General features: G+C 34.8%; 2 protein-coding genes across 2 annotated transcripts in view; both read left to right on the top strand.

Annotated features, from left to right (window-relative positions):
• nadka (NAD kinase a) overlaps nucleotides 1–14,464 on the top strand; it is a 32,685-nt gene extending 18,221 nt beyond the window's left edge. Inside the window, exons 7-12 of the mRNA XM_056464582.1 lie at nucleotides 45–147; nucleotides 3,380–3,519; nucleotides 4,119–4,218; nucleotides 6,019–6,176; nucleotides 6,703–6,785; nucleotides 8,271–14,464. Coding sequence (XP_056320557.1) covers nucleotides 45–147; nucleotides 3,380–3,519; nucleotides 4,119–4,218; nucleotides 6,019–6,176; nucleotides 6,703–6,785; nucleotides 8,271–8,418 — 732 coding nt within the window. The 3' untranslated portion in view covers nucleotides 8,419–14,464. The remainder of the gene's footprint in view (nucleotides 1–44; nucleotides 148–3,379; nucleotides 3,520–4,118; nucleotides 4,219–6,018; nucleotides 6,177–6,702; nucleotides 6,786–8,270) is intronic.
• A 1,982-nt stretch (nucleotides 14,465–16,446) lies between these two features.
• wdr46 (WD repeat domain 46) overlaps nucleotides 16,447–19,346 on the top strand; it is a 28,797-nt gene continuing 25,897 nt past the window's right edge. The window contains exons 1-2 of the mRNA XM_056464581.1: nucleotides 16,447–16,546; nucleotides 17,515–17,652. Of these exons, the coding sequence (XP_056320556.1) occupies nucleotides 16,490–16,546; nucleotides 17,515–17,652 (195 nt within the window). The 5' untranslated portion in view covers nucleotides 16,447–16,489. The remainder of the gene's footprint in view (nucleotides 16,547–17,514; nucleotides 17,653–19,346) is intronic.

Here is a 19,346-nt window from a genome sequence, read left to right as displayed (position 1 = left end):
CTGTTTATCATGTGTGTGTGTGTGTGTGTGTGTGTGTGTTTTAGGAGAGTGTGCCTCCAGTCATGGCCTTCCACTTGGGTTCTCTGGGTTTTCTTACACCGTTTAACTTCGACACGTACCAGTCTCAGGTCACAGAGGTTATAGAAGGTAAATCTGTCTGTTTCCCAGGGCTTAAATTGCGCCAGGAGTAGGTTTTAACCCAGAATAGTTAATCATGGCTTAAAAATGGCTTTCTGAAGCACAGATTAAGTGCAGATTACTAACACCTGGACTAGGGAATCCCCAACTAAAATAAACAAGATTAGTTTAATACTCTAGTCTGAATTAGCATGACTGAACTTCTGTTTGCACTGCAAAAAAATGCTTTTCTTACTTTGAGTTTTGGTCTTGTTTCCAGCCCAAATATCTAAAGATTCTTAAATCAAGAAGCATTTTCTAGACAAGTACAAATTATTGTCCTGTTTTCAGAAACAATGAATCAAAATTAAGTGAGTTTTACTTTAAAACAACTAAATAATCTGTAACACTTTATAATAACTACACACTATAAATAATTTATTAAGCATTAGCAAATATTTAATTCATTATCTGTTAAGCATTAACTCTACATTAATAAACGTTAGTAAGCGGTTTATAACTGCAGCTACAAATGCTGTATTCTTGACTTACAAACATATTTATAATGTGCTTAATACTTGTACTTTCATACTTTGTTCATGATTTATTTTTCATTACTAAATTAAGTCTGTCTAATTTCAATAGTTTATTAATCATTTACTAACTCATTCTGAATTATCCTAAAAACCCTCAACTACTCTTAAATACAACTGGTTTGTAAATAATGCGATACTTAGTTTAGTAATAAAAAATTAATCATTAACTAAGTATGAAAATACAAATATTAAGCACATTATATAGGTGCTTATAAGTCAAGAATACAGCATTTGTAGTAGGGGTGGGCGGTACACCGGTTTCATAGTCATCACCGGTGTGACATTGGGCCACGACATGGATTTTCTAATACTGTCAATACCGTAATAAATCAATTATGTGTCTTGAACGGCTGCATTTACATCAATAATAGCTCATTCTAAATAATAAGGCATTCAATTTTCTTCAAACGTTCAGTTGTGGTCTGAATACATGTCCTTATACGACAGGGCTCGAAATTGCAACCATTTTGGTCGCATGAGCGCCCGAAATGTAATCTATGCGCCCTCATAATATATTTGGGAGCATTTGTGTGTCTGAATATGATGGTTGTAGTGCAATCTGATTTGATTTTCTCTAAAAACTTGCTGAATCGCTCTACCCTGCTGCTGTATTGGTTCATATTAGCTGTCAGTCGCTCAACGCTTCCCGCTGTCAGATAACAGGGAGCTTTTGTTACTGCAGGAAATGCAAACGGCTGAAGAGTGAAAAGTGCACAGGTTTGCAAACCTCACCTAAAGTTATAATAATAATAATGGCGCAGATGGCAGCGATCATGACATGAGGTAAATGTTGATCCGCCAGCTGAAATCAATCGAGTGTTTTCGGAGAAGGTGCCTGAATCTCGATGCGTTGCATTCACCGCGTGTTCAGCGCAAATGTCCGCTAAATATAAAATCTAACACTGTACACATCATCGCCAAAGAAACTCACCTTTACTAAGTTTACACTGAAACTACAGCTCATAACAAAGAGCAGTATTGCGCTGGTGGTCATCATGAGAATCCTGCTCTGTCTGCTCATAAATTGGTGCGGCTGACTCGCCTGCTTTATTCCACCAACACAGAGAAATGAAGATCAGCTCATAACGAGACTCAGCATTTACAATGACCCAAACCAAAACTTTTAAAGAGTGATAGAAGTGAGACTTTCTTTTGTCCGTTCTTCCTTGAGATGTATATTATTTTGCTATTGAAAGTAATACCATGATATTATACCGTCACCGTTCAAAAGATGAAAAATACCGTGATATTAATTTTAGGTCATATCGCCCACCCCTAATTTGTAGCTGCAGTTATAAACTGCTTACTAACAATTATTAATGTAGAGTTAATGCTTAACAGATAATGAATTCACTAGATGCTAATGCTTAGTATATAATTCATAGTGTGTAGTTATTATAAAGTTTTACCGAAACGATCACTTAATTTTAATGACCATTTCTGAAAGCAACACAATATTTTTTGCTCGTCTAGAAAATGGCTCCTTGATTTAAGAGTTTTTAGATTTTTGAACTAGAAACAAGACAGAAACTCACTCCGAGTAAGAAAAGCAATTTGTGTGTAATGTGTCTGTAAAGAATTCAGTAAAAATGAACAGAAATCTATTAAGACAACAAATGTTTGATTAAAGGCGACCTGTTATATAAAAATACACACATAAAATGAGTCTCAGATATCTCTAGAGTGTATGTGTGAAGTTTCAGCTCAAAATACCACACAAATAATGTTTTCTAACTCTCTGAGACTGACCCTTATAGGCTTTGATCCTAATTGTGCCATTTTGGCGACTGTCGCTTTAAATTCAAATGAGATTGTGTGCTTTTTGAAACAGGGCGGAGCTTCATATGCCCATGTTTCAGCATAGTGGCAGATAGATGAGCAATATCACACAAGTATCGGTACTGTCGGGAGGCGTGTGTTGGCTCGAGGCTTCACGCAGAGTGCCTTAGTGCCCCCCACCGATATTCAGCCATATCGCACTGCTACGAGTGTGATATTGCATTTATACATCAGTTCGACAGCATAATCGTGTGACAAAAAGATATAAAAAGGTATAAAAATGAAAATCAAACATGGAGGGTCTCAAAAACCCTTTTGTACGAGGAACTACTTTCTTCTGCCATACATTCACATCAGCAGCAGAAACCGCTGCTCATTCACCAACGTCACTGTAGAGCTAGTGTTTGAATGATTCTCTAGCGTAATGTCTAAAGTGATGACAAAACAGCTGATTTTGCTCACATTTTAAGATTATAAGGCTGAACAGCATGAAACGTCTACAGAGATTTTCCAGTATTTCTCGGTCGCAATAAGGAGATCACAATAATTAAGCCGGAAAAAGTCCAAGCAGCGCAAAGACTAGCAGATTACTATGGTATAAATACAGCACTACAACATACAAAAGAGAGAGATCGACTTAGAGTGTCACTCAGCTGTTTTATGGTGATTTGATCAGCTGTAGTTTGAGTTTTTCTCCTCTAAGGACCTCAAGATAATAATATAGCATCAGTGTGCATATGGAGAAATTTTGAAGATAATAAATGCATGCAAATATTTCAGACTCAAAAACCATTCAGAGTTTACAGTTATGCTTGTTTTTTTATTCATGGTGTGTATTGACTGTGTGTGTAGAGTATTTCTGCAGTATTTACTTGTTGTTTCTGTAGGAAATGCTGCACTCGTCCTGCGCAGTCGTCTGCAGGTCACAGTAGTAAAAGCGGTTCGAGAGAAGGAATCGTCGGAGGAGAACAGTTTAAAGCTTACTAATGGAGACGCTGAACCCAACCACACAACTATGCAGTATCAAGTGAGTACCAGAGCCTGTAATTATATACTTTCAGTGAGCCTCTAATGGTAAACATTGATTAATTATATTGTTTATAATCAGACTAGATAGAAATAGTCTGCAGGAACGCTTTGATTGACATTCTCCCTTTGTACGTGTCATCAGAGGGGGAAAGCCCCGCCCACTAGTGAGCATCTCTCCCTCATTAGCATAAACAGCACTGAGTGAGAAGCAGCCGTCCACCATTGGTTTTGAATCTACCTCTAAAGACATTTGTAGCTCCGCCCTCTTCTGTAAAGAGCACAGTCATATTTGTATTTAAAGCGACAGACACCAAAACTGCACTATTAGGATCAAAGGCTTAACGGGTCAGTTTCAGAGAGTTCTAAAACATTATTTGTGTGATATCTTGAGATGAAACTTCACACACACACACACACACACACACACACACACACACACACACACACACACACACACACACACACACTCCAAGGACATCAGAGACTTATTTTACATAAAAAGGGGCATAATAGGTCCCCTTTAAAATGTGTTTCCATTTTATTGTCTTTCTTGTGTTTTCATATTGAATGCTTATTTTCTGTAACTCTGCCTGTCAGGTGCTGAATGAAGTTGTTGTAGACAGAGGGCCGTCTTCATACCTCTCCAATGTAGACTTGTTTCTGGACGGTCACCTGATCACCACTGTTCAAGGAGACGGTTAGTGTGAAACATCATTCATTTACATCAGTAATATAGAATAGTATCAAATAGAACTGAATAGAATAGAACTAAACAGGATAGAATAAAATAGCATAGAACTGAACAGAATAAATTTGAACCAAATAAAGTAGAATATAGAACTAAACTAAATACAACTGAATAGAACAGAGTAAAATAGAACTAAATAAAGTAGAATAGAACTGAATAGAATAGATGCAAATAAAACAGATCTGAACTGATTAGAAGTGAATAGAATACAACTGAATAGAATAGAACTGAATAAAGTAGAATAGATTAGAACCGAATAAAATTGAATTGATTAGAGTAGAATAGAACTGAACTAAATAGAATACAACAGAATAGATTACAACTGAATAGAATAGAATATAATAAAACAAAACTAAATAGATTAGAACAGAATAGATTAGAACTGAATGAAGTAGAATAGAACTGAATATTATAGAAGAAAATAGAGTTGAACTGAACAAAATAGAAATGAATGGAATAGAGTAGAACCAAATAGAATAGAACTGAAAATAGAACCGAATAGAATATAACTGAATAGAGCAGAATAGATTAGAAGCAAAATGAATAGAACTGAACAGAATAGAACCAAATAGAACAAAATAGATTAGAACTTAATAACGTAGAATAGAACTGAACATAATAGAAATTAATAGAATAGAGTAGAACCAAGTAGAATAGAACAGAATAGATTAGGACTGAATAGAATAGAACTGAATAGAATAGATGAAAATAGAATAGAACTAAATAGAACAGAACAGAATAGATTAGTACCGAATAGAATAGAACCAAATAGAATAGAACTGAACAAAGCAGAATAAATTACAAGCAAATAGAATAGAATAGAACTGAACAGTATAGAATAGATGAAAAAAAGATAGAACAGAATTGAAAAGAACAGAATAGATTAGTACCAAATAGAATAGAACTGAACAGAATAGAACCGAATGGAATAGAACTGAATAGAGCAGAATAGATTAGAAGCAAATAGAATAGAACTGAACAGAATAGAATCGAACTAACCTAAATAGAATAGAACCAAATAGAACAGACTAGATTGGAACTGAATAGAACTAAATAAAATAGATGAAAACAGAACTGAACAGAATAGAAATGAATAGAATACAACCGAATAGAATAGAACTGAATAGAGCAGAACAGAATAGATTAGGACCAAATAGAATAGAACTGAATAGAATAGATGAAAATAGAATAGAACAGATTAGTACAGAATAGACAAGAACCAAATAGAAACGAACTGAACAGAACTGAATAGAATAGAGCAGAATAGCTTAGAAGCCAATAGAATAGAACTGAACAGAATGGATTAGAATCAAATAGAATAGAACTAAACTAAAAAGAATAGAACCGAATGGAACAGAATAGATTAGAACTGAACAAAGTAGAGTAGAAGTGGATAGAATAGATGAATATAGGACCGAGCTGAACAGAATAGAAATGAATAGAATAGAATAAAACAGCACAGAATAGAGTAGGACCGAATAGAATAGAACTAAATGGAATCAATTAGAACCGGATAAAGTAGATTGGAACTGAATAGAATTAAACCAGAGAATAGAATAGAATTAAATAGAAAAAAATGTAACTGAGTAGTATAGAACCAAATAAAGTAGAATAGGACTAAACAGATAGAACTGAACCGAATAGAATAGATCTTTATTGTCATTGTCACGGGTACAATGAAATTTAAAAGTGCTCTCCAGCACTCTGTGCATCATTCATACAGGCTGTAAAGATATGAATATCTTTCAGGAGTGTTGGTGTCGACTCCTACTGGAAGCACAGCGTACGCAGTGGCAGCCGGAGCCTCCATGATCCACCCAAACGTCCCGGCCATCATGATCACTCCCATCTGCCCGCACTCTCTGTCCTTCAGACCCATCGTGGTTCCAGCCGGCGTGGAGCTTAAGGTGAGCCAAAGCGTAACCACAAAGGCAGCGTATATATCACAACTGTGCACAATATACTGCTTTAGCATCGAAATCGCAATGTACACATCTGCAACAGTGACACCGCAGCATGTGCAGTGTCCAGCTCTGTCCGTTTCATACAGATTACAAAACCAGAGAACATTTGTTTTCAAGAGTAATTGCTTCGTTTGAAAGAAGAAATGTCAAGCTTTATGCAGATCTTGTTCTCATGTGTGTGAAGCAAGTATTGGCTGAGATTTCAGTGCATTCGTCGACCCCAGAGGATTCATAATGAAGCTGCAGAAACACACACATGGACTAAGCCCCTCCCCCAGAGCATACTCAGTCTATAGTGATCGATGATTGGCTCCTGTACTAGAAGCCGGGGCTTCATTCGCCATACTGACCATTACACTTTTCCCCATTCAAAACTACACAAGTGACATGTCTTGTTTATTTTCTAGTCTCTGTCGTAATACAGTGTTCAGTGCATGAGGACCGTCACTCAACACTACTGTGCTTGCAGATCATGCTGTCCCGGGACGCCCGAAACACGGCCTGGGTGTCGCTCGACGGCAGGAGACGCCAGGAGATTGCATGCGGAGACAGGTGAGCGACTTCTGCATCTGTGTTAAATGCTAATTACCAGGAAATTTCAGCAGAGAATTTACTGAACACCTAAATTGAAAGTGCAGCGTGTAGGATTGACTAGTGGTTGACAGAGGTATTGCAGTGTAAATTCAAAACATTGGAGCGAGGTTTTCCTAAAGTGATGACTCCACACACACACATACCCACACACGCACACACACACACACACACACGAAGGTTGCCAAGTTGACAACAAAAAAGTCTTTTCAGACTGAAGTCTGAATTATTTTTTTTTTTTTTTACTTATTTGCTTATGTATTGATTTGTTTATGTATTTATTTATTTACTAATTTAATTATTAATTTACTTCTTTATTTACTTATTTATTTATTTACTTATTTGTTTATTTATTTACTTAATTACTTATTTATTTACTTATTTGCTTAATTTTTACTTAGTTACTTTATTTATTTACTTATTTATTTACTTATGTACTTATTTATTTACTTATTCAATTAATTACTTATTTATTTATTTACTTAATTACTTTTTTATTTACTTAATTACTTATTTGCTTAATTATTTACTTATTTAATTATTTATTTACTTATTTATTTACCTATTTGCTTAATTATTTACTCATTTATTTAATTATTTACTTAAATACTTCTTTATTTACTTATTTGCTTAATTTTTTACTTAGTTACTTTATTTACTTATTTACTTATGTACTTATTCATTTACTTATTCAATTAATTACTTATTTAGTTATTTACTTATTTAATTATTAATTTACTTATTTATTTACTCATTTACTTATTTATGTACTTATTTACTTGGTTATTTATTTACTTATTTATTTACTTAATTATTTATTTACTTAATTACTTATTAACTTATTTGCTTAATTATTTACTTATTTAATTATTTATTTACTTATTTATTTACTTATTTGCTTAATTATTTACTTATTTAATTATTTACTTAATTACTTATTTATTTACTTATTTATTTACTTAATTATTTATTTACTTAATTACTTATTAACTTATTTGCTTAATTATTTACTTATTTAATTATTTATTTACTTATTTATTTACTTATTTGCTTAATTATTTACTTATTTAATTATTTACTTAATTACTTATTTATTTACTTATTTATTTACTTAATTACTTATTAACTTATTTGCTTAATTATTTACTTATTTAATTATTTATTTACTTATTTATTTACTTATTTGCTTAATTATTTACTTATTTAATTATTTACTTAATTACTTATTTATTTACTTATTTGCTTAATTACTTAGTTACTTTATTTATTTACTTATTTATTTATTTACTTATTCAATTAAATATTTACTTATTTATTTACTTATTTACTTAGTTATTTACTTATTCAATTAAATATTTACTTATTTATTTACTTATTTACTTAGTTATTTATTTATTCACTTACTTATTTATTTATAACTGATGTAATGCTCTCTCTTTTGTCCAGTATCACCATCACCACGTCGTGTTTTCCTCTTCCGTCCATCTGTTTCCGTGATCCGGTGAACGACTGGTTCGAGAGTCTGGCTCAATGTTTACACTGGAACGTCCGCAAGAAGCAGAGCCACCTGAGTCTGGAAGAGGAGGATTTCTGACACATTCCCCCGATCCCGCTTTTACAGCCGTTTCGCTGTCTAACACCATTCAATCCCACACAAACAACCAGGTCGCAATTCATCTCACCCAAATAAAATGACATTTTGCTTTAAAAGGATTTAACTTTTACATTTTCCACTAAAAACATCTTTGTTGTCTATGTATAATTCTCATTATTCTCAAATATGACGTTCTCTCTTCTATTATAGTCATTAATTTTTATGCTGTTAAAGGAATGGTTCACCTAAAGATTTCCCGTTAGTTTATTCACCCTGGGGTGGTTGGTGATGTTTCTTCTGGAGAACATTACTGAAGATTTTTAGCTGAAATTGTAGTGTTTGGTGATTTATATAATGGCAGTCAATGGTTACCCATTATTAAAATTAAAAATAAACACATATAAACAAGTCCAAATCAATCCGTGTGGCTCCTGATGATACATTAAGCTCTTATGAAGCAAAGCGATGGGTCTGTGCCAGAAATTGAACATTATTTATTATTAGTTAATAATATTATATTATTATTATTATTAGCTTTATTGTATTTATTATTAGTGTGCATGAGTGTTTAATCTCAGGCTGTGGATTAAAGCTAATAGTCTTGTATATAATGTTTAATTTTTTGCAGTTCTGCTTCATAAGAGCACATAAGTGTGTCATCAGGAGCCACAAGGATTGATTTAGACTTGTTTTTATGTGTTTATTTTTAATCTCGAAAATGGGTAACTATTGACTGCCATTATATAAATCACAAATTCAGCTAAAAATCTTCTGTAATGCTCTACTGAAGCAAAAAAAGTCACCTAAATTAACTTTAAAATGTCATTTTTTTATGAACTATCCCTTTAAAGCTTCAATATAGAGAATACAGCGATGCTTACATACCTGAGGGTCTTTTAGGGTTTTTTGGGGAAGAGAATTAAAGGTTATTTTTAAAGGAACACTCCACTTTTTTTGGAAATCGACTCATTTTACAGCTCCCCTAGAGTTAAAGAGTTGAGTTTTACCATTTTTGAATCCATTCAGGTGATCTCCGAGTCTGGCGTGAGCACTTTTAGCTTAGCTTAGCATAAATCATTGAATCCGATTAGACCATTAGCATCTCATTCAAAGTCGTTTAGCCATATCAGCCTAGAAAATAGCATCTGTTCACCTTTTATCAGTCTTATTTGATGATGTACACAACAGAAAATTCCAGCTTCAAATACTAAAGTGATCAAAAACTCATTCCTTTTTGGAGCGAGATGCTAATGGTCTAATCCGATTCAACAATCTATGCTAAGCTAAGCTAAAAGTGCTCCCGCCAGACACAGAAATCAGTTTAAAGGATGGAAAAATGGTAAAACTCAACTCAGAAATCTCAAAAATAAACAAAGTGGAGTGTTTCTTTAAACTTGGGATGAATTGTGACCACGATTTGCACGTTTTTCCATTCCATTCCTTCTGTGGCTGAAGTTTTACGTCTTGTCAGTTTTTGACCAATGAGGTCGTTGAAAGGATTGTAGCAATAACTGAATTCCAATAGATCATATTGTGCCTTATAGAGCATTGGATCAATGTTGCTCATGTACGGTGGAATACGCCATATTTAGAATGTATCATCATGGTTACCGACTTGTTACATATCAAAGCTTGAATATTCATTCTGTTTTGAACCTGCTGCATTTTTTACTACAGGTCAGTAGGAAACCTTATTAATGATTAATTACACATTGTGAAGAATATCTACAAGTTAACAGTTTTCTGTCATTTTTTAAGCTTCATGTGACTTAAACAGCAACTTTTAGGGCTCTATTTTAATGATCTAGGCGCAAAGTCTAAAGCTGCATTGAGTGTGTGTCTGAGTCCACTTTTGCTATTTTAAGGACAGATAAATACGCTCTGTGCCTGGTCTAACAGGGTTGTGCTTATTCTCTTAATGAGTTCTGGGTGTGTTTTGAGCACAATGTGCATTAAACCAATCAGAGTCTTATCTCCCATTCCCTTTAAGAGTTGCGTCGCTCCATGGTGCATTTGCTATTTACATGACGGACTTTGTAAATGTAAAAACTAAAGGCTTCACTAGTGAGAAAACAGTTAAACAGAGCATCTGCAGCGCGAGGATAAAGAACGAGCCTCCTCCATTCAGCCTCTTTACTTTCTCTTTAATTCACTATTTACTTTACTCCTTTACTTTGGTGGAGTTGGTGGAAACTCACTCCACTGAACACATCCATTAGCCGGCATATTTAAATTCCTTTGTTAAGCACAAAGATTTGTGTCAAAACTATTTCTAAATTCAGTTCTAATCTCCAGCAAAGGAATAAATGATCAATAATAATGAAGTGTGGTCAAAACACTGAGTTATATCCAAACACACGTCCTGTTCTTATGCTCCATATGGTGATGCAGACGTCTCCAAAACCCCACAGCTGGACAAATCTACACTTGTGTTTATTAAAACAAATATAAATCTGCAGATAATCAATAACACTGGTGATAATAATAACATTATACAGATGCAGATGGTCATGAATAAACTGTTAAAGCCCCCCGAGGTGAAGAAGGCATGGAGGCAGTGGTGTTTATATTGATGTAGAAAATAATCATTTTTGTAACATTTTAATCCTTTAATTTTTTTATATGTAAAGATATTTGTGTATTGCTGATCATCCTGTGTGTATTAAGCGTTTTCGATCTGCATAGGTACATAACTAACGCGCTCTGCTGGACTTTAGGGCAGCTTTTAGTTGGTCAATGACGCGGTCTATTTCAGTTTCTCAATATAGCAACGCACCAACATTGCGCCTTAACACACCTCCTTTATAGACCAGCACACACATGAGTCCACAAAGTGGCGCAAATGGATTTGCTATTTAAACAACGTGGTGCAAAATGTGAAAATTAGTTGCGCTGGTCTGAAAATAGCAACAAATCGCGCCATACACATATTGCGCTGTATTGCGCCAGGTCTGTGATAGAGCCCTTAATGTTGAAATGTTTGATAAACTGACTTTTAATGACATTTTTAATCATTTCTAGTGATAAATTGTCTGTATTGGTATCTTAAATTATTTAGCAAAAACCTGGTAATAATCTTACAGTGCATTTTCAATTATTTTACAGACTTATTTCTGTCTTTATATACTTTATAACACAATATATTGTTTCAAAACTCTTAAAATGTCAACAAAAGTCACTTTGTTAAGCTGCACAGTTGAATTTTCAACATCAAAAGTCACCAGAGCAGTAAATAAAAGTCCCATAATGCAATTCATGACTGAAAATAAGTGAGAAAACCCCTGTGAATCATGAAATACGGAAACTGTTAATTAAGGCAGTGTTTCCCAACCCTGTTCCTGGAGGCACACCAACAGTACATATTTTGGATGTCTCCCTTTTCTGACCCATTCACTTCAGGTGTTGGAGTCTCTTCTGATGTTATGAAGAGTTGATTCAGGTGTGTTTGATGAGGGAGAGGTTGAAAATGTGTACTGTTGGTGTGCCTTCAGGAACAGGGTTGGGAAACACTGAATTAAGGGATATTTTTTTACAGTGCACTAAAGGTTATAGCAGTGATGCTTTTTTAGTTTTATAGCCTAAAGCCATGAATGGGGTTTTATTCCATGGCAGAATTACAGCAGCAAAGTAAACACTACATAAAAAGTAAAGCCTCGTCTGAGGATCAAGCTCCTGTTCTGAGATCAGGTTATCATACGGGACACAAAAAACAGGACATTTATCAATCATGTGATCATAATATGTAAACGTTTGGCTTTTATTGCAGTTCATTTTAGCATTTAACACTTTACTTGAAGGGGTGTTCATAAGACTGTCATTACACCTTTATAATCATGATATGACACGTCTCAATGAGATATGCATGCTTAAAACGTCTGTTATTAAGCATCATTCGCTCAGTTATGCCATGTTAAATGCAAAGATCATAAGACTGTCATTAAACCTTTATAATCATATGACACGTCTCAATGAGATCTTATGCATGCTTATAACATCTGTTATTAAGCATAATTTGCTCAGTTATGTCAATTTAAATGCAAAAGATCATAGGACTGTTCATAAGACTGTCATTAAACCTTTATAATCATGATATGACAGTTGAATGTGAATGAGATCTTATGGATGCTTATAACAACCATTATTAAGCATCATTCGCTCAGTTATGTCATGTTAAATGCAAAGATCATAAGACTGTCATTAAACCTTTATAATCATTTGACACGTCTCAATGAAATCTTATGCATGCTTATAACATCTGTTATTAAGCATCATTTGCTCAGTTATGTCGATTTAAATGCAAAAGATCATAAGACTGTTCATAAGACTGTCATTAAACCTTTATAATCATTTGACACGTCTCAATGAGATCTTATGCATGCTTATAACATCTGTTCTTAAGCATAATTTGCTCAGTTATGTCAATTTAAATGCAAAAGATCATAGGACTGTTCATAAGACTGTCATTAAACCTTTATAATCATGATATGACAGTTGAATGTGAATGGGATCTTATGCATGCTTATAACAACCATTATTAAGCATCATTCGCTCAGTTATGTCAGTTTAAATGCAAAGATCATAAGACTGTTTATGAGACTCAATAAAACTTTATAATCATGATATGACACCTACTGAATGTGAAAGAGATCTTATGCATGCTTATAACAACCATTATTAAGCATCATTTGCTCAGTTTAAATGCAAAGATCATAAAACTGTCATTAAACCTTTATAATCATGATTTGACACTTGAATGTAAATGAGATCATATGCATGCTTATAACAACTATTATTAAGCCTCATTCACTCAGTTATTTCAGTTTAAGTGCAAAGATAATAAGACTGGTCATAAGACTGTCAATAAAACTTTATAATCATGATATGACACCTCCTGAATGTGAAGGAGAGCTTATGCATGCTTATAACAACCATTATTAAGCATCATTCGCTCTGTTATGTCAATTTAAATGCAAAGATCAAAAGACTGTCATTAAACCTTTATAATCTTGATATGCCACCTGAATGTGAATGACATTTTATGCATGCTTATGACAACTGTTATTAAGTGTCATTGGCTCAGTTGTGTCATTTTAAATGCAAAGATTACATGGTTTGTTATGACAACTTGACATAAGTAAATAAATCACAACCAACTTTTGTCTTCATGACCACTTGACATTGCCTAGACAGAAAAACATGTCATAAATCTGTCATAAACATGATGGTCATGAAGCCTTTATAAATATGTCATGAATTTAATAACAGCCTCACTAATATTTTTTTACCTCAGCCACAGTGGCACAAGCTGAATTTATTATTAAGATGTCATTAAATATTAATTAACGCTTTATAATGAGTTACGACACTTATAATGAGACGTTTTAATGACAAATACAGTTTATTCCACTGAAAACGTGAGAAGAAAAAAATTCATGACACGATTATAATGCATCATGACAGGTTTTGCTGTCTTTGTAACGTCAATTTGTCATGACAAAGATAAAGACCGGTTATGATGTTGTTATGTCAAGTTGTCATAACAACTAATGTCATCTTAGTATTTAAAATGACATTAATGAGTGAATGACACTTAATAACAGTTGTTATAAACATGCATAAAAGTTCAGGTGTCATATCATGATTATAAAGGTGTAATGACAGTCTTATGAACACCCCTTCAAGTAAAGTGTTATCAGTTGTGCTAAAGATGAACTGAAGAAATCGACAACTTTAATACTCAGAATCATTCAGGTGCGTGTGTGTGCGTGTGTGTGCGTGTGTGTGTGTGTGTGTGTGTGTGTGTGTGTGTGTGTGTGTGTGTGTGTGTGTGTGTGTGTGTGTGCCTGTTTGATTGAAATAACATTGTTTTGTATTGGGAAAACAGAGATAAAGCCTTTTGTAACAGTTTCACATTTCAGCGTTGACCTTTTACTCGGTTTACATCATATCTGACCCTTTGCTTTGCTGTCAGATTTTTTATTATTATAACTGTTATTAATAAATTTTTCATAGCAAATAAATTGATAATAAAATATTAATCTGTTTACTTCTGTTTTCAAGTTTGGTGTTGTTGATGCAGAGTGAACATTTGCTGTTTTGTGACTGACAACAATAATATATCTGGTATGAATTTCTGATGTAACTCTTAAACCATTCATTTTTGACCATTCAGTGGATACCCTTTCAACTGAAACCCAGTACTGGGAAACACCCATACACACTCACCCATACACTATGACCCATTTAGTTGATCAGTTCCCCTATAGCACTTGTGTGTGGACTGTGGGGGAAACCGGAGCACCCGGAGGAAACCCACACCAACAGAACATGCAAACTCCACACAGAAATGCCAACTGACCCAGCTGGGACTTGAACCAGCGACCTTCTTACTGTGAGACCACAGTGCTAACCATTGAGCCACCGAGCCGCCTTAAACCATTCAAAATAAACTTTTTTTTTATATTAGATGAGTAATTAAACATTGTAGTTCATAGTTTTGTTTCAGTGGTGTACTTCTGTACTGTCTTCCCGTTAACGGTCAAGCAGTTTTTCCTTCTTCCTTGTTCCTGCAGTCTTTCTTCATAAGATAGTCATTCTTTAACAGGAGAAAAGGCCAGCCTGAGTAAACACAATACCGCTGTACAGAATAAAAAGCCTTTATTGTGTAATCATGAGTGCTTGTAAAAGAGGAACAATGCATTATACATCACTAAACAGTAGATGAGTGAGACAGAGTTTCCAGCAGGAAGATCGACTGATAAAACAATGATTTCAGGCATTTCTCTAAAGTCTAAACCTGTTTTTTCACACCTGAATGTGAATGTTAGATGATCCGCTATATATAACTCGCATTATTTTATTCTATTATCAATCTGCTTTAACATTATGCTGATAGTATTAAATCACCTTTAATGAAGCGGCATTGAAGGTTTGCTGCATTCAATCATTCATTTTCCTTCAGCTTTGTCTCTTATTCATCGGGGGTCGCCACAATGGAATGAACCGCCAATTTATCCAGCATATGTTTCACCCAGCGGATGCCCTTCCAGCTGCAGCAAACACCCATACACTACGGCCAATTTAGTTTATCAGTTCACCTATAGCGCATGTGTTTGGACTGTGGGGGAAACCGGAGCACCAGGAGGAAACCCACACCAACACTGGGAGGACATACATCGAACCGGCGACCTTCTTGCTGTGAGGCGAAAGTGCTAACTACTGAGACACCGTGTTGCCGGATTTCTTTCAATTAACTAATAAAAAAACAATTGTTAACCGAAGTAAATTAAATATGTATATATTTAAGCTAGTTTCAACTAAGTTGCCAAGTAAGTTAGTGAAAGCTAAAGCTAGCTTTTAGCCATAGCACTACTACTTCTCGTTTGATGTACTAAAAGCTAACAAAAACACTCAAAATTATTGCTAAAACCTCAACTAAAGTGGCATAACAGTAAAACTAATTCATAATATTTAAAATAAATTGATAGTATGTGGATTTCCCTACTGAAAAAAACAGCCTAGGCTGGTTGGCTGGCTTTTAGCTGGTTGACCAGCCTTGTTTTAGAGGGGTTTTGGCCACTTCCAGGCTGGTTTCCAGCCATTTCCAGAATGGTCTTAGCTAGTCAGGCTGGAAAATGACCAGCTAGAACCAGCTTGACCAGCCTAGCCAGGCTGGGAGCCCAGCCAAAACCAGCTATGTCCAGCTTAAACCAGGCTGGTCAAGCTGGTTTAAGCTGGTTTAAGCTGATCATTTTCCAGCCTGACCAGCTAAGACCTGACTGGAAACCAGCCTGGAAGTGGCCAAAACCCCTCTAAAACAAGGCTGGTCAACCAGCTAAAACCAGCCAACCAGCTTAGGCTGGTTTAAGCTGTTTTTTTCAGTAGGGTTAGTATAACATTTAATCATTTGCGGATCATATAATAATAGATCAGCGGGTGGTATGCAATGGTGTTAAGTGAATAACAGTGACCACCATTATAGTCCCGGAGGAGGCGCTCATTCACTCTTCAGCTGTTCTGTTTGCCGCCAACACGCGACGAAGAAGAGCGAATTCAACGCTTTTAAACAAACATGGCGGCGCAGGAGGAGTTGAACCCTTCACACGTGGAGAAAAAGGCGAAGAAAAAGGTTAATTTAATTTATCCGCCTCTCACTGCAATATTAGCCGCTTTATCACAGCGACATGAATCTATTTGTTCATATCAGAGACTCAAAGACACTCGCTGTGAAGACGCTGTCAGCCAATTAAAGTCCTCTCGTTCGCTGATTTAAGCTTTATGCTGCTATAATCGACATTTCGTGGCATTTAATTCTATTTTAACAGTCTATTTTTGATTAAACGTGACAAAAAATTATCACTTATATATGGCTCATGTTGTATAATTCGCTTTATGGTTCTCTGACATTCACAATAGTGCAGAAAAGTTGTTTACCTGATGCTTCATGCAGATTCACCGAGTCAGGAATATATATTATGAATGTTTATATAATATGTATATATTTTTATTAAAATTAATTTAATAAGTTACTGGATTCTAAAACTAGAATATATTAATGGTCTATTACATTGTTACCAAAACAGTGTCTCAATAATGCTTTTAGATTTTTTAAATACATGTAGTCTGTATTAAATATGCTTTCAAAATCCCGATAGCGTCAGAAAATGCTGTATTTATGTTTAATAACGTGTTTATTAACTACTATTTGGCATATTAAAGTAACGTTACCATAAGTTTATCGTTTGTCTGTTAGATTTGGTTAAATTGTTTGATTTAATTTAAATTAATTTAAATAAACTAATAAGAAAATATATATTTTTGCATCATTTTAATAATTGCAGTTGTTTTTTACAATTTTATTGGAAAATAAAGTTCTAGAAAAGAGAATTTTTGAAGTAATTAAAAATATATAAATCGTTCACTGATATTTCTTTCTATTTTATCTAGCATATTTTATATTAATAAGATGTATTTTAACACCTCACAGACCCTTTTGACTCTATTTTGTCACTATTCCTATTGATACTGGTCATCTGTATTCAATGAAAGACAGAAAACTGATGATTTCTGAACATGCTCGTGTTTTTCCTCCCTCAGCCTGCAAAGCGCTACTGGGAAGAAACAGAAAACACAGAGCAAAACAAACCAACAGAAGAGGAGAGTAAAGCTGAACAGAAGCAGAAAACCTCCACAGCCACAGAAAAGAGGAAGAATGCAGAACGTTCACTGTCAGGGGTAAGAGTTTATCCTCCCTTCACTGACTGCAGTTCACTCAAAAATATATTATTAATATATTATATATTATTTTCTCCTCCTCCTGCTTGAGTTTCTTCCTTCTGGAAGATATTCTGAAGAATGCTGGAACATAAAATCAGCGATGAATGTCAATCTGTGCTTTTTTCCAACATTCTTCTAAATCTCTTCTTTTGTGTTCCCTGCAGTACTCTGATTAAGCTAAAGTTGGTTTTACATTCGCACAATTGTTCATTATTGAACAGTGACAACTAGTGACACGCTCCCTATATAGTTTACCACACTAATTTGATGATCCAGTCATTAAATCTCATGCAGATATGATTTCAAAACATCATCAGCACTATTTAATTGACTGTAAACAATGTTGTGCTTTAGTCGCTATTTATAATAGGCGAACAGTATTTTCGGAAATGATATTATTAAGGAGAAAGTCTGAATTTATGAATATAAAATCTCAGTAGTTCATTGAAAGTTTTGCATAAAACTGAGAGTTTCAGTTCAAGTACGCGCTGATTTTCACAGAAGCAAAACAAACACACAGACACAGGGGAGAAAGACAGTGACTGTTCACATGGACATCAGTCATTGAATAATTTGCCAAATCATTAATTTGTCAACTTTAACTGCAGTTTGGCACTTTCACTTTCATTCAGGAACATTTCCTGCATGCCCCCCATGACAAACCAGATATTGGATGCGAGGAACTGCTGGAAGAGTGTAGTTTTAATGAAGTGTTTGATTCCGCATGGCGTATGGGGGAGGAAAAAAAAGCCTCCGCATTTCTCGGTAACTTGGATGCACTCGGTAGGTGCAGAGAATAGTGTCAGAGAGCCGTGTGTGTGTATAGACTATCCTGTCACAGAATGTGGTGAAAATCCTACACAATGGTAATAGTTTGATTAAGGTGTTTACATACGGAGGGCAGCATTTACAGCGGATCTTTCAGTCCATTATATTGTAGTGATATTAACATACTGTAAACTTAGTAACTATGAAAATACTAACTCAGCTCTCTGAATAAACATAAACAAAGAACACCGGTCACACACTTATCAAATCTGTTGAGACAGGACGATCAACACCAACTGGAACTGCGTCTTTTTTTTTTAAAGAAGTTGAGCGGCAAATCTGGATTTCACCATTTCCAGATGTGAAAAGCTCTCGGGTATAAAATGTCCTTACGAATGTATTTTTGTCGCATGTTAGCAGACCACTGTAATCCACACGTGAGTCCAGCTGCTCTCTCATAGCGGGCTATTGTAAACCAAACCTTCGTTGTAGCACATTTATAAACCTAACACTGATGACCTGTCTCTCTGAACAATTCTTCTTCTTCCACTTGTTTTAATTACGGTTGGCAACACAGCGTGGCGTCTCTCTGAACACTGTAACAGTCTTCGAAGCCATATCATGCATATTAATGAAGTTGCACCTCATTCAAAATAGAGCATGCTGATTAGTTCGAACCAAGTCTTTCTCTTGAGTTAATGATGAAAACTCAAAGACATCACCTTGTACCCGCCGGTACAGACATCCAGTCTCCACGCTGGAATTTACACAAGGATCTCATGGCCGTGACGCAGCTTCAAAATCTATTTCCAAACCGGAAGAAAGAATAATAATAATAGTAATGCAAAAACAACCAATTTACACTTGTTAGTGAAATATATGTG

Source organism: Danio aesculapii, chromosome 8, assembly GCF_903798145.1.
Source record: "Danio aesculapii chromosome 8, fDanAes4.1, whole genome shotgun sequence".
Lineage (NCBI taxonomy): Eukaryota > Metazoa > Chordata > Actinopteri > Cypriniformes > Danionidae > Danio > Danio aesculapii.
Note: the sequence above shows the minus strand (reverse complement) of the source record. Positions and strands in the feature narration are given on the sequence as shown.